Source organism: Pan troglodytes, chromosome 8 (genome assembly GCF_028858775.2).
Source record: "Pan troglodytes isolate AG18354 chromosome 8, NHGRI_mPanTro3-v2.0_pri, whole genome shotgun sequence".
NCBI lineage: Eukaryota > Metazoa > Chordata > Mammalia > Primates > Hominidae > Pan > Pan troglodytes.
The window spans coordinates 72,400,527-72,416,811 of record NC_072406.2 but is presented as its reverse complement, the minus strand read 5'-3'; the positions used below and the strand labels follow the sequence as shown (position 1 = coordinate 72,416,811).

The following is a 16,285-nucleotide window of genomic DNA, read 5'->3' as shown; positions in this document are numbered from 1 at the left end:
GTTCTTTCAGAGGTGTGCAAACTTTGTCATTCAAACCTGATTCTTTTTTGGCCACCTACAATGCCAGGCTCTCATGAGCACCTAGAACTAGGGAAAGGAAGGCAGAATGCTGCTGATGGCCATCCCACAGGAGGCACATGCATCCCTTAAAATGAGAACACGCTTCTTCGGCCTTCTTAATTTACCTAGTTTACCCAATGCTTATTTAACTATTTTCTCAACTTAATCCATAATTACCACCCATTTTCAGAAGGAAAGCCAGAAAGTTGTATTAGTCCATTCTCACACTGCTATAAAGAAATACCTGAAACTGGGTAATTTATAAAGAAAAGAGGTTTAATTGGCTCATGGTTCTGCAGGCTGTACAGGAAGCATAGCAGCTTCTGCTTCTGAGGAGGCCCCAGGAAACTTACAATCATAGGGGAAGGCAAAGGGGGAGCCAGTACTTTACAAGGCCGGTGCAGGAGGAAGAGAGAGGAAGGGGAGGTGCCCCTCACCTTAAAACAACCACATCTCATGATAACTCACTCACTATCACGAGAACAGCACCAAGGGGATGGTGCTAACCCATTCATGAGAATCCACCCATGTGATCCAAACACCTCCCACCAGGCCCCATCTCCAACACTGGGGATGGCAATTCAACATGAGATTTGGTGGGGACACAGAGCCAAACCATATCAAAAGTATATCCTAGCACTTATTTTCTGTTTTGAAAGAACGACAACCATGGCCAGCATATGATGGCAAACAAAGGGTTAAAGTGAAGACCCTCTCTCCCACCCCCTAAATAATCCTCTCCTTCTTCCTACTGAGAGGAGAGGTGGAGAGTGAAGGGGGCAGGAAGTAAATGCTCACTCTATTTTATACCTTGAGCATGGGACTGTCACTTTTTCTCTGAGGCTCCAGTCCTGCCAGAAGGTACAGAGATGAGCTGGGCTTGCAGCATCACCAGTGCAAGGCTTGCGGGTCCTCCAGCCTGACACAGAAGTTCCTGGGCTACATGCAGGAACCTCCTGAAGCAGATGGCACAATTCCATCCTCCAAACACCACCTCGTGCTTTTTATCACCTCTCAGAATATTCACAGGAAACCTTACTTAACACGAGCTCTTGCTCCAAACTGAAAAATGAAAGGAGAAATACATGCAGATCTGGCATCTAACTAACGTTCCCATCAACTATTCTGTAACTCCGGGCCAGAATTAGACTTTTAGAATCCAAGTTTGAGGGATCAGGATCCTAATCCTACCATATTTCTTTTTCTTACTCCTGCTTCCTTGTTCTTTTGAGAATGAAAATATCAGGAGATCAAGAGAAAAGTAATGTGAGCAAATATGTCATTTGGATTCTCTAGGCTGAGAATTTATTGTCTAAATGTTGAATGAGATATAAATCTTTGCCGGGCGCAGTGGCTCATGTCTATAATCCCAGCAGTTTGGGAGGCCGAATCATCTGAGGTCAGGAGTTCAACACCAGCCTGGCCAATATGGTGGAACCCTGTCTCTACTAAAAACACAAAAATTAGCTGGGCGTGGTGGCGGGTGCCTGTAATCCCAGCTACTCGGGAGGCTGAGGCAGGCTAATTGCTTGAACCCAGTAGGCAGAGGTTGCAGTGAGCCAAGATTATGCTACTGCACTCCAGCCTGGGCAATAGAGTGAGACTGTGTCTCCAAAAAAAGAAGAAGGGAGCAACAGACACCAAGGCCTACTTGGGGGTGGAGGGTGGGAGAAAGGTGAGGATTGAAAAACTGTCTATCAGGTACTATGCTCTTTAGCTGGATGATGAAATAATCTGTACACCAAACCCCTGTGACATGCAGTTTTCCCATGTTACAAACCTGCACACGTACCCCTGAAACTACTAGAAGTACCACATTAATAGCGTGCATCTCCTTCTTCCTGCTTTGTTACTTCACTTTTTCTGTTCCATCTCTTAAAGAGGCATGTAAGGTAGAATATCAAAGTATTGAGTGTTCCCTCTGCTTGATTGCTGGATATCCACTGGTAAACAAACACATCTTCATGGCAGACTTATGTAAGTGACAATACTGTTTCTGGTGGATGGAACATAGAGCTTATATGACTGATCTGTGGTCCCTATATTTTGTTTTGTTTTATTTTGTTAATTTTATTCATTTTTTGAATAGGTAATAGATGCACATGGTACAAAATTCCCAAGGTACAAGAGTTTACGGTGAAAAGTAAGTCTCCCTCCTCTTTGCCCCAGTAAATATAGTTCCCATTTTGAAAGGCAATCACTGCTCTTTCATTCATTCCACATTTATTGAGCACCTACTATGTGCCAGGCTCTGTTCTGGGCAATGATATGAAGCAAAACAGACAAAGCCCCCTTGCCCTCAAGGAGCTTACATTTTGATTACGAACTTCTTGTAACATTCATTCAATAGTATCTTAAGTTTTGTACGGCCAACACGCTGTGGTAGTTAAAAGAAGGGCTCTAGAGTGACAGCAACTGATTTTGAATCCTATTTTCTGTATATTCTAAGTAATGTTGGAGTATTTATTCCACCACTCTAAACTGTGTTTTATTTTGAAATGGAAATAACAATTCTGTTTTATAAGATTATGAGAATTAAATGAAATAATACATATAAAACACCAAACACAGTGCCTAAAACATAGTAAATGCTCAATAAATATTAGTGTTAATTATAATTGATCTGATTCTACTGTTCTGTAATGCTGACTAGAAATAAAGGATTTATTTTCCCAATAGTTTTCATTTCCTCTCTTTGCTGTATGATCAAAGAAAATCACTTTTTAAAGGATAAGCAACAGTAAATTTTAGTCAAGTTTGATCATTAATCTCTTGTGTATTAGACTATTTGCTGAGTTCTATTAAGAAATCAACTCCTAGTAAATCAGTAGAGTATAGAGACACTGTTTCTCTTTATTCTTTCTAATCTTTTTTAATCCCATGTAATTTGGAGGGTTGTACTATTTGGTCTGTACTATTAACTATTAATTTAAACTTTATAATGGGAGATTCTGTATTTTACAGCAGAATTAAACACTTCTGAGCAAAGTTTCTAACAATACAATTTGGTATCCTTGTCTTAAGGAACTTTATGACTGAAGTCTCCAGCCAGATGGGAAAACAGCTTTCAGTTCATGGAAAAGTGACAGAAGTTTTCCTTGGTGATGGTCTTAAGGTGGAAAGAGATTAGAAGAAAAGTACATCGGGTGGGGGAAGAAAAGAAGAGAAAATAACTTCTAGGATAAGAAAACATTTTTAAATATTAGGCCAATAACTATTTCCTTTATTCGACATGAAAAAGGATCATTAGGGGGCATAACGAAAGATTGTGAGGATGTTGGGTTGGGTATATTACACCATGTACTGGACCATTGACTTGGAATCTAAAAAGGAATGAGGGCACACCTATTTGGCCCACCACAGTCCTGATAATCATTTAATATACTCTCTTTCTCTCCTTTGTTCCTGTTTCTATTTTGTATTGTTTTCCTGGCAGACGAAGTTGACGGATCTTTGAATGGTTGATTATGGTGTAGGAAATCTCTTCTTTCAGCCTAGTCATGATGTAGGGAGGACTAGGAAGAGGAGATTGCTGAGTAGTTGAAGTAAAATGCCTCTGAACTGCTTTTATTAATTGGTTAGTGGTGGGATCAGGTAGATTTGGGGAGTTTTGTATTCTTTTTATATATTTTGTAGGCTCTGATAATTTATTGACAGATGTAGATTAACAATAAGAACATCAGTGCTCAAGATAAAAGTTTCGAAATGCATCAAGTCAATACTAAGTGAGGCCTTCTCTAATGGCATCTGCCACTGTGCTCCTGGGCTTTGTGTATGCACATCATTTAATGCACTACAGAGCTAACTCTAATTTATTAGTGATACATTAGGCAACCAGAGTGTGACCTCTTTGGTTTACCTTTGGACCTTGTCATTTCTCATTTTTGCTTTGGTTACCTATTACAAAATTACAGCCTCCCCTAAACTCAGTGATTTAAGGTCTTATTATCTACCTTGGTTCTGTGAGTTAACCGGGGCTCAGCTGAGTCTTGGGATCTTTTATGAGATTGCAGTCAGCAGCTGAGGTGGAGGAACATGACCAGATGTCCAAGATGGTGTCTTCATTCAAAGGTCTGACACCTCAGCTAGGATGGCAGCGACAGCTGAGCGTTGGCTGGGCATTTCTCTTTCTCTCTCTCTCTCTCTTTGACTCTCTTTTGGTCTCTCTCTTTCCCTGGTTCTAAGCAGCCTCTCCATATGGCTACCTTGAGCTTCTTTATAACATGGTGCTATCATCATAGTCAGATTTCTTACATTGGGACTGGCTTCCCCCAAACCACTGTTTCAAGAGACTTGAGGAGTCTGCAAGGTTTCTTTGAACACATACTCATTCATTCAAAATCACTTTGCCAAATTTTACTGTTCAAAATTTCAGCCAACCCAGATTCAATTTAGGGGTACTATGCAAGGGCATGAATAGAAGGAAACATAGTTCATTGGAGGTAAGGGTGAGGGAGGCATTTTAAAGATGAGCTACCAAAATCCTCTTTGCCTAAAAATAGTCAAATTCCTCTATAACACAACTCTTATTTCACTGCACCAAATACCTTTAGAAAACATAAACCTACACAACTCCTTTTTAGTAAGTGAAAATATGTGACTCTTGGTAACATTTTTAAGCTAAATATATCTGATATAAAATGCATGTCATCTGTTAATAAAATTACCTTGGTTGGCTTATACACACGTGTTAGAAGCTGCCACTAGCCAAAATGTGTTTGGATTATATAGTGGATTAGAGAAAGTTAACAAATCACACAATACAATTCATCTCATTCCTTTCTAATCTTTGGTACAGTAGTGTGTTGTACTATATAATAATGATAGAATGTTTTGTTCATTGAAAGGAGTGTGAATGAACTTTGTTGTTGTTATTGTTCATTCATTCATTCCATCAACAAATTTTGTGATTACCTAACACAATGCCTGGCTTATAAGTAATGGAGAACGGGACATTTTACTGCTGTGATTGGATTTTGCCTTTACCAGTATAAATAGTAGCAATTTAAATGCTATTTGAGTTCATGCATTCAGATATTTGGGCATTGGAAAAAATTGTGCTACAGAATAATAGTAATCGTGCTGATTAAGCCCTTACTTTGTGCATTATTTCATTTAAATCTCCCCAGGAGGCTTGAGGGTAGAGGCAGACTTATTACCCCCAGTTTTATACAGGTTGGAACTATGACTCAGAGCAGTTAAATGGTATTTCAAAGGTCACCCAGTCAATACATGGTACAGCTTGGATTTGAACCTAGAGCACCTACTGTGGAAAACAGCATTAAAAGAATACCATTGCTTTTATTTCTAAATTCCATGTCTTTTAAGAAATGTTCTCACCATTCTAAAATGCTAAGTGGATAATTACTTAATGTTATAAGGCTATTTTATTTTCATTAATCTTTGGCCAAGTGTGTTGACAACTCCCACTCCTACCCCAGACTTCTTTTGGTTTCATAGTGACCATTTCTGAAGTCTAAGAAGTATGGCTAAAGAATAATGGAAACTTACTTTCATTGAAATTTTACTGTATACCAGTCATTTAACATAATATTTGAAAAGAGTGCTAAGTTGCCATGACATGTAGATTTAAAAGATAAAAATAAAAATAACTTATATTTATTATCAGTCATGGATTCCAAGATTATTTATGAGAACTTCCAATATACCTGGCCAAGGAAGAATATGGCTCCTAACTTAGGGGATCTCACCAGCCAATGGGAAAGACTAAGCAGATGTGTTTACTGGCAATACATTCTGATGAGGGACACCTAATGGTGAGTAGAGGGTGCGACGGCTTCTAGAAAGAGTCAAAGATTAGAGAAGTTCATCTGGAAAAAACGATAAAGTTTCCATCAAGAGAATACACCCTAGTAAAGGCTCAAAGTCTAAAGAGTTTAAGGACTTCTAGGGACTGAAAAAATTCTGTATAACAGGAGGGAAGGTGGGTGTGGAAGAATAGCCAAGAAGGAAAAATAGCCAAGAAGTCAGTGGAAGGAACATTGCATCATAGGCCTTGCTGAGAAATTGGAATGAATGACAGTATTTGAATAACGCTTTGCTCAGTTCTGTAGTTTGGATTCGAAATGCAGACTTAAAAAGTCGATGAACATTCAGACATTTCTCTTTAAACAAGACTTCCCCTTCTATTCTTTAGAGTTGGAAATTATTCTCTGCTTGGGAATAGTTTTCAATATGTTCCAGACATTATAAATGACTTCCCTTCTATTTCCATGTATTTCCCATGTTGATTACAGCCAGGCTGATCAGAGTAAAACACCAGGTGTCATAGCATCCTAATATTATATGAATCATGCATTTATCCATTCATCTATGCATGTATCCAGGGAAAACAGAGTTTTCCCCCTACTTTATCGGTTCTACAGATTCAGATTCCTGTATATTTAGGTAACATTCCAAGGGGATAGATGTGCTCTTATAAAAGACTGCTTACTTCAGCAAGACAGTTTCTAAACCCTTTACTTTTGAGCCCAATTCTCCAGCTATTCCCGGGGGCGGTGGGGGCTGGAGGGAAGCAAAAAAAAAAAAAAAAAAAAAAAAAAAAAACAGCAATTGAAATGGCCTCTCCAGTGTACCCAGATGGAAGATGGGGAAGTCCTGCTAGTTTTTTCCTTCACTGCCAACATAAACAGGGTGGAGCAGCTGAGAAGGAAGGCCACTAGTGGAGAGAGAAAGAAACAATGTAACAGCAAAGTGACAGACCTCAGTCCTGCCTCCTATCTGGGGCGACAAAGGCCTCTCCAGCCAACCCCAGTTCTCCCTTTGCTTTGCACTTCCTCCAGGGACCTCTCGAAGGAGCACCAGTGAGTCCCTCCATATTAAATAGTTGAAAGAACTTGGGCCAAAAATAAAGCAGAACACCCATTTGCTTTTTCCAACTTGTCTCACTTCTGCTCCCTTCTTCAAACTCTTGATAAAAAGCAGCGGCAATTAGTGTATTGCAAAGTGCCTCTTGGAGAGTTATGGGAATCACTGCTGCTTTCCTTAGCCCCAGTTTCACAACCTCAACTCAAGGGCAGGCCCTCCCTCTCTCTTTTTCCCCTCCTTCCACCTGACAGGGACCATAAATAACTGAGGCTCCCAGTGTTCCCAGCTGAGTACAAAGTTGAAAGTTTGCCTGGAGCTCCGTGCCACTCCCCGCCTGGGCCACTGCTTTGTTTTCTTCTAATGTTTTTCCTCTACCTGGGTTGGCTGTTTCTTCATTCATATTTGAGAAGAAGCACCTCCTAATTAAATGTAGCACTTCGCTCTCTCCCTACATGAAGGCTGTCTCGGTTACCCGACTAGGCAACGCGCATTGGTATCAAATTACCGAAAGTCTACACCGGAGCAGTCCTCATATTTACATACAAATAACTCAGGGGCTTGCATTTATGTCACCATTCTGTCCTGCTAGAGGCTTGCCAGAGGAGTTTTTAATCCAATCAGAAGGAGCTTTAAAAGGATGTCTGCGAAGTGGTCAAAAGGATCTTAACCTCAATTAAGTGGGGTTTTTTAAAAAGATTTTTTGGGGGGCCTGAAATTTTGAAAATCTTCGAACTCTGAGTGGGGAAAGATGTATAATTCCTCAGTTGCCTACGAGGATATCAAGATGCTGAGAGGAATTCAGCGGTGGTGAAGAGAGTGGATACAAACCAGGGATTGGTTTCCTTGAGCTGTTTTGGAGGTTGATTCTAAATCACTGCTTAAGGAATTCCTGGAAACATCAGGAAAACATTTGATCATCCAAGCCTAGTGGAAATGGCTTTACCGCAGAGTAAGATCTTTGAGTTGTACTTGGTGTGTGCTGTTTTTGTTTGAGATGCAGTGAATGTGCAAATAGCCCAGCCGTAAATAATTACTTAAAATAATCTCTTGGTACTGGGTAGCAGCAGTAGAAAGTTGATCTGTTTAGTTTTTACATTTGCAAAAACAGTAGTTGACAGTGTATTTTTAGACTTGATTGGTAGTTTAAAAGCTGAGCTCTTGCGGTTTCCTGAGTTTAAATGAATGGAAAATGTAAACAGTACCGAATGCAGGAATTGGAAAATATATCTGGGGGAATGAATCACTTACCTTTGAGAAAACACAACATGTACACTTTTGCAATCTCTTGGCCAGTGAAGCTTGCGTCCAGAAAGAGGGTAAGAGTTTGCCTGTTTGGGGAAGGAACTTTTCTGCAGCCTGTGCAACCTTTTGAGAAGGATGGGAAATGTCCCAGAGGGCAAAAGACAATTGAAAAACCTGCCTTGTCACTCTTGGAATGTGGTTTTTCCATATGAGGTCATGTTTTGCATACGTAGCTGGTAAAAGTATTTCACATAATTAACTCTTTGTCTTGATAATTAAAGAGCAATTTATATAGTCCTTTCAAAGTGCTAAAGCACCCATATTATCTCTGGAGAAGGCTGTGTTGCTTTCCATGTAGATTTCAAGCATTGGGACAGTTGGGCTGTTGTTAATTTGATAGGTTTAGAAGCATTTCAAAATTGATGTGTTCCAAGGCTCTCCAACCAAGCAAGTTATAGTTCACATAACTTGCTAGTTTCTTACATAAGCCCCAAACTGAAATCCTGTGTGTGAGAAAACCAGTTTTTTTTTTTAAATGTCTGTTTCCTTCCCACATATAATTTCAAGAACGGTAATGAAGAGGTGGTTCTTATTTTGTAAACCATGTCCATTCAAACAAGCTGCCCTCATCGTGGGTGAGGTGAGGTGAGGAAAACTGTAACTGACATAAAACATCCACCTTTCTAGTCAGCTGAGGCTTACGGGGAAGCAAAGGGATAGGGGTAATGTTTTAAGATTTGTATTTAATACCAGGAGTTGTTTCCGCTACTTAAATTCACTCTTGAAATTGTGTACTAACCTTTACCTATACCTTTTCCTTCTAAATGAGAGTTACAAAAATTATCCAGGTGATAGGGGAAGGTGAATATGAGATATTGGGGGATTTGCTGATAACCAAAGGAGTGATTTCCTCCACAGCTGACACTTTCAAAAGGGAAGCTTTTGATGTGGGCTTACTCTCTACATCTGCAGGTGAAGATGCAATGACCGGGGACACAGACAAATATCTTGGGCCACAGGACCTTAAGGAATTGGGTGATGATTCCCTGCCTGCAGAGGGTTACATGGGCTTTAGTCTCGGAGCGCGTTCTGCCAGGTACTTCATTGTTGCTGTCTTTCATAGTTAATTTAAAACAACCATGATTTGTCATAAATCAAAATCATGTTCATTTTTCACATTATTCCAAAATGTGTTCTTTGGATGAAGATGTGAATTTAGCAAAATGTTCTCGACGCAAATACACATGCTCTGCTATTTTCTTTTGTGGTTTGCGGTTGTTAATTTCATGTGATTGAACATGTTAATTGTGTGTTCTTTTTTTTTTTTCCCACTTTGCAGTCATGCTTCCAGCACAGTAGCAAAAGAGCTCACTGACAAAACTGGGAGAACCAATCTGAGTCACATATTTCAAAATTAAGTTTTGTTCCATATTGAAAGAAAGTATTATTTGCTAATAAGTGAGAAATATGTGTATAGATTGTTCACTATTCTCTCTTTGTTACTGAAATAATAATTCATGATTAAAAGAGAGCATTTTTGAAAAAAAATTATGTTGTTTATTAAAGTTGTCCACCAAGTGTTTGAGTATCTCTTCTAAAACTATTCCATTATTTTGTTTACAAGGGACGTGTAAGAAGTATAACAGTGATTTACCAAAAGTCACAGACAGGAATGGTGACAAATTCAGTTCTTACAACTGAAGTGGAAAACTTCTGTATGGGAAAACCTTGACTCAAACTTTTCTTAAACTAGTTGAAAGAAACAGAACCTTGTGCAGAATTTGGAGACTTCTTTGCCCTAGTGTGGATTAACAGAGTGTTTGCTGACAGTCAAGTTATTTTAAAGCTAATAATTAAACCTTCTAAGCCAGAACCCTGAGGACATTTTCCTATAGTTTAAGGATCTGTTGTAAAAAGTTTCATTGTCTAATAGTAAATGGCACTTCCCACAAAGTAAACCCTGGAGTTTATTCTCAGTGTAGTTGGTGTGGCCAGTATGGATATCGAATTGATTTTTCTTCTAGTCTTTTTTTTAGTAGGAATTTGAAACTCATATAGCTTGGTAGAACTTTTGCCTTATAAATACATTTATAAAAGGCCTTAAAGTCTTATTGTAGCAGGTGTCATTAACAGGAAGAGGAAAAATAACTTTAAAAAAATGCAATCTTTTAGGCGATCAAAGATAGCAACAAGTTAAAATGGAAAATATGTAGAACTTTTAAGGTTCTTGAGATCCTGTAGATCTTGTTTAAATTGTAGAGATTTATAGCTTTTGAAATCCAATAACTAGCTTGCCTTCTGTTCTTCTGATAATATATGACACATTTTGTGATCAATCATTTTTATGTAGAAAACTGTAGTAGCTGACCTCCAGTGACATAGGAAACCAGAATATCGCACTGTAATTTTTTTCTTAATATAATTCCAAGGCTTTCACACTTCTAATTTTGATTGCACTATTATTTGTTGCTATTATATGTAACTCATTTTTTTTACATTGATGACTCATGTTATGCTCAGAGGCAAATATTTTTTAAAAATCTATAAAGCCAATATTTTTAAGCACATTGTTAGAGTATTATCAAGTAAAATATATTCTGAGTGTAACATTTTAAAAGGAGTACATTAAATGTGTAACTCATTCAACCATAACATTTTTTTTCTTTTTTCCCTGTCTGATTTTTTGCTTTCTATTTCTTCTGTTTTGTTTTGTTTTTTTTTTTTTCCTAAAATTACTTTAAAATAGTCCCAAGATAAGGTAAGAAGACATGGCACTTTTATAGTGTTTCTCTTCCCTCTCCTGGCTCATGCTCTCATTTTTATTTTCTTTAGCATTGTAATGTGATGTGCTGTGATGTGCTGCGATGTGCTTTCTTTTTTTCTGCTCAAAAGCTTTAGAAACATCAGTAAAAATTTTCTGATTTTAAGAAAACTAGAAAGTATATAATAAATATTACTTACGCAAAATTGACTGAATACTTAAGGAATTTCTTTCCCTTAACAAGTTTTGTATCATGCATGAAGTAATTAAAGAAATTTCACTGGGTTTAAAGAAAAAGTCCTGATGTGAAGGGCTGTTTGTTTGCTGGTTGCTGTTTTATTTGAGTTGTGCTAGGTAAATTAGTATAAATTTAGAATTCTGAGGCATGTTTTTCTAACACTTCCTATATTTAACACTTAGGGTGTACTGATGGCTACAAATAGTTGGCCTTAGTTGAAAACAATTTAATGCTTTCTAGATCCCCATGCAAATAATCTTTAATTTTCAGCTGAAAGTACTTCGAAGTATTAAGGATTCCCAGTGAAACTTGATGGATTTAATTGACTCCATATGTCTAATTTAAATTGGTCTGGAATGATCAGAAGTAGGAACTTTAGACATTATGCAAAATGAAGACATCTTTAGGCCTTTCGGTTGATAGCTCCCAATTCAGGGCTCTGTTCTGCAGTTGGCACTCATACAGAAATTAAAAGAAGGAGGAGCTGTTTAAGAAGTATCAACAAAGTTTAGATACATTTAAAAATGAAATTAAAATGAATAGGTAATTATTTTTTAAAACTTTTAAGTGTTTGTCTACATAGAAAACTGTTTCATACACCACCAATGTTAACATATCATGCCATGGGGACCATAATTTGAAGAAATGAATGTCTAATGCAGAGAGTGGCCGGCGACTCTCAAATCACACCACTGGAGCAAAATTTAACATTGTTATTAGTACTTAGAAGCTGCACTAATAATGTAGCCACTAGCCACCTATAGTTACTTAAATTAAAATTAGTTAAATTCATTTGTTCATTCACACCAGCCACATTTCAAGTGCTCAGTAGCCGCTGTTGTTGGATAGCTCAGATTTAGCACATCCCCTTCATAGGATAAAGTTCTGTTGGACAGTGTTGAGTTAGAGAATTCCTGCTCTTAGGAAGCTTCTACTGTATTTGAGAGAAGGTAAGAGAATAGAAACAGGAATGGCAGAAAGAAGGGCTTGCAATTGAAACTGGGGAAAAAAGAGAGTAATGGGTCCCATGATTGGGCACAGAGGGCCTGACTGTGCAAGTGGCTAGAGTCATGTGGCTTACTAGATAAGTTCCTCTGTGCAGGAATTATGCTTATAATGGTCTTTTAGTAAGTTTTGCTGAATACACTAAATAATGACTGCAGAATGATGGTTGTTTGGTGATAAGAGAGGTCCATCTGAGATTCTGATAAAAGTGAAGGCTCCAATCCTAGAAGAATGTACGTACCTATCTGTGTAGACACTTAGAATGAGGCCTCTAATGTCAGGAGGCTCTGTACCTTGATAAAAGGATACCCACTTTCTGATTTTCTTTAGTATAGCAGGCAGTGGGGAAAAGAAATTGTTTCATGCAAAGAATCATTTATTTACCTCTTATGTATATCTTCTTTGTTCATTTCCCCATCAAGCACACAAAAGGCAAGGCCAAAGCCAAAGTCTGGCTGGTTCAACTGGTAAAGATACAAGAAGCCACTTTTAGATCCAGATGGTTTTTTAATTATATAGGCAGTGAAAGAAGAAGTGAAAGGTGCTAGCTTCTCATGATCCTTGTCCCCTACACCTAAAAGGACACCAGAACAAAAGGGGCTGGATGTCTACAATGCTAGTTATGGGATACCCCATTGCCGAGGAGCCAATTCTAGACTTCAGCTAAATGGTTTTATATTCTGCAGCTCTATTCCAAGGAGAGCAGAATAGGAAGCCTCATACATCATTAGAAAGAGGAAGTGATGAAAGCTATCTCATGACAGCCTCCCAGGTGAGATGGGGAGGTGAGTAGCAGATGATCTCATGGAAGCTCCTCACCAACCTCCATCCTCTCAGTTCCTGGAAGATCACAGGGTGTTCTGTGAAGACTCAGATTAGCTTCAATTCCAGTCTTTGCCTGTATGACTTATGTGAATATATGCAAGGTCACGAGAATGACATGGCAGAACTGTTCTCCCAAGGGCCCTGACTCTATTGAGTTTTAGTTTAGAGGTCACTGTGATGATGGCATATCAGGGCATCAGGGTACCTGCACCTGAGAAGTTCAAGGGCCATATGGAGGATTTGACAGTGGCTGGAAAGAACAGTTGAAGGAGCTAGAAAGACAACAGTAGAGCAAAGAAAGAATATTTGCAGAAAAGACCAAATAACCATGCAGGGAATATGAATGTTTCCTCAAAGCCAGGAAGATGGCAAAGAGGATCATGCAAAGTGTATTCATAACACTACTTCCTTCTTGATGTTTTCTATGAGTAGCAACAACAAACCAGAGTTCTCAGTAAGTCCCAAAGACTTATAAACAGACCCATTTAAAGTAGACATAATTCTTATCAGTAGCGCATGTCAAGTAGACATAGACCAGAAAGAGGAGACATTCTAACATAAGATCTCATCCTAGAAAAATCTGTCAACTATCTAGAATCATCTGGTTCTTCTCAATTGTCATGTCAGTTCAACTTCATAGTGAAACATCCAAAGTTTTCATGCATTTCATATTCTCAAAATTGGCCTAATTTTAAACAAATTCTAATCATAAGGTTGTCTACACTGAAGACATTTTCTCAAATACAAGGGATTTTACTTTTCACTATGTCCTTTCAAGAACAACTTTTGTTGATATTTTTAGCCATCTTGCCTGTTCTTAAAGTTGCATGCATTAATTTTTTTTTATTCATCTCATCATCATCTACCACTGTTGAATGGTTAACTGTAAATACAACAGCCTCCGCTCCTTCAGTTCGGATAGGTCTTACACCTTGAACAGAAGCTCCTATGCACGGGACAGCATGATGATTGAAGAACTCCTTGTGCCATCCAAAGAGCAGGTATGCATTCTTTTCAAAATAGCCTTTGACCATTAAACTTACATTTGTATGATTTAATCAAGCTCTTTGTCTTGTGACAAAAAATATATTTCTGCATGTTTGATTTTACATTTGTAAATCTTCTGGTACTAGCCAGTTAAAAAAAAAATAAGTTGTACTATAAGCAGAAATATTCCTATCTTCTGCAGGTGAGGAAGATAGGAGTATCAGAGAAGAACTCAAAGTCCTAGGAGATGTGTAGTTACCTTTCTCTTCTCTAGGTCAAATCTATTTCAGTTTTTTAAAAGCAGAGTTAATAATCATTGGTAGCTGAAGTTGCTGGTATTAACCTCATGAATGTTTTTGTTTGTTTTTGGAGACAGAGTCTCTGTCACCCAGGCTGGAGTGCAGTGGCATGATCTCAGCTCACTGCAGCCTCTGCCTCCTGGGCTCAAGTGATTCTCATGCCTCAGCCTCCTAAGTAGCTGGGACTACAGGCGCACCACCACACCCAGCTAATTTTTGTATTTTTAGTAGAGACGGGGTTTCACCATGTTGGCCAGGCTGGTCTAGAACTCCTGACCTTAAGTGATACACCTGCCTCGGCCTCCCAAAGTGCTGGGAACAGGTGTGAACCACCGCACCCAGCCTGAATGTTGTATTTTGCTAAACAAACTGTGTATCTATGTTGGAATTTGTTAGAATTGTTTTTAGTAAGTAAAGATGAGACTGGTCATTTTTTGTTCCCTTAGCTTCAAAGCTGCCTTTGATGGGTGTCTGAAGATGTGATACTATTTTGCTTTCTACCAGAATCTCTGCTACATGCATTTGGTGTTTGTGTAATTGTTTTCTTCCAATAATTGTGGTTGAATAGATAGTGGGTTACTATAAGAAGTTCCAGTAACACAGTCTTCCTGCATGTGGGCTCAGGATGGTCCTGGAATAATTACTACACAGATAATACCTGGCTTTAAGTATGCACAGTAGTGATTTAATGACAGATGAAACTATCTGGACAATAAAACTTTTAAAGGTGGCTTATAATATTTAAGCAATGTAAATAATTGGTGAAATCATGCTGGGCTTTTTGACTTACTGCACAATGAACGTGAATTGGAGCAGATGAATAAATGATAGTCACATATCATAGCCAAGTTAGAAGTTAAGCAATAGGTAGACTTTTGGGACTCCCACATGTCTGCAGATGCTGATGTCTAGACCTACATATGTGTGTTGTACTTCATAGGGACCTACAATATATATTTTATTACTTTTTACTCTCTAGAACATTCTTAACAAGCAGGCCTTACAGAGGTGAATACAGTGGTTATTCAGTGTTTGGTCAGACAAAAAAAACTCTATTAAAAATGATTATAGGCTGGGCATGGGTGGGTCACACCTGTAATCCCAGCACTTTGGAAGGCCAAGACAGGCAGATCACTTAAGGTCAGGAGTTCATGACCAGCCTGGCCAACATGGTGAAACCCCATCTCTACTAAAAATACAAAAATTAGCCAGGTGTCGTGGTGGGCGCCTGTAATCTCAGCTACTCGGGAGGCTGAGGCAGGAGAATTGCTTGAACCTGGGAGACAGAGTTTGCAGTTAGCCAAGATCGCACCACTGTACTCCAGCCTGGGCGACAGAGCGAGACTGTCAAAAAAAAAAAAAAAAAAAGATTATAGGTGCATGTATTAGTCTGTTCTGACGCTGCTAATAAAGACATACTAGAGACTGGGTAATTTATAAAGAAAAGAGGTTTAATTGACTCACAGTTCCACATGGCTGGGGAGGCCTCACAATTATTGTGGAAGAGAAAGAGACATCTTACATGGTGGCAGGCAAGAAGAGAACTTGTGCAGGGTAACTCCCCCTTATAAAACCATCAGATCTTGTGAGACTTATTCAGTATCACGAGAACAGCATGGGAAATACCTGCCCCTATGATTCAATTACCTCCCACCAGGTCCCTCCCACAACAGGTGAGAATTGTGGGAGCTACAATTCAAGATGAGATTTGGATGGGGACACAGCCAAACCATTTCAGTGCAATAGCATGTCATGAGTTTTAAATGGGTATTAGCACTAGAGAAAGCACTTGTCTCAAATAATGAAACTAAGTCTTGGTTATAAGGTGTTGCCAGGAATTGGTTGAAATTTTCTGCTTGGTTGGCTGTGGTCATTATCTCAGTCTATAATCCTGCTCTTTTCATATTCCCAATTGAAATGAGATGGCAGTGGAGATATTGATACCACTTGTAAGTATAAAAATGCCTGTTATTCTCTACACTCTAAGGAAACCCCACAAAACGTAAAATCACATGTGAAAGGAGACTCCCCAGGTATCAA

At 38.7% G+C, this 16,285-nt stretch overlaps 1 protein-coding gene across 39 annotated transcripts in view; it reads left to right on the top strand.

Annotated features, from left to right (window-relative positions):
• The window catches only part of ANK3 (ankyrin 3), a 714,446-nt gene that overhangs the window by 594,717 nt on the left and 103,444 nt on the right, over positions 1-16,285 (top strand). For 21 of the 39 annotated variants that reach the window (XM_063781817.1, XM_063781816.1, XM_063781815.1 and 18 more), the window contains 3 exons: positions 2,150-2,203; positions 9,103-9,226; positions 13,858-13,960. In XM_063781817.1, the coding sequence (XP_063637887.1) occupies positions 2,150-2,203; positions 9,103-9,226; positions 13,858-13,960 (281 nt within the window). Of the gene's footprint in view, positions 1-2,149; positions 2,204-6,614; positions 7,838-9,102; positions 9,227-10,876; positions 10,889-13,857; positions 13,961-16,285 lie in introns of those variants that run through there. The other 18 variants (XM_003312571.6, XM_063781818.1, XM_009458505.5 and 15 more) reach the window with 6 other exon arrangements.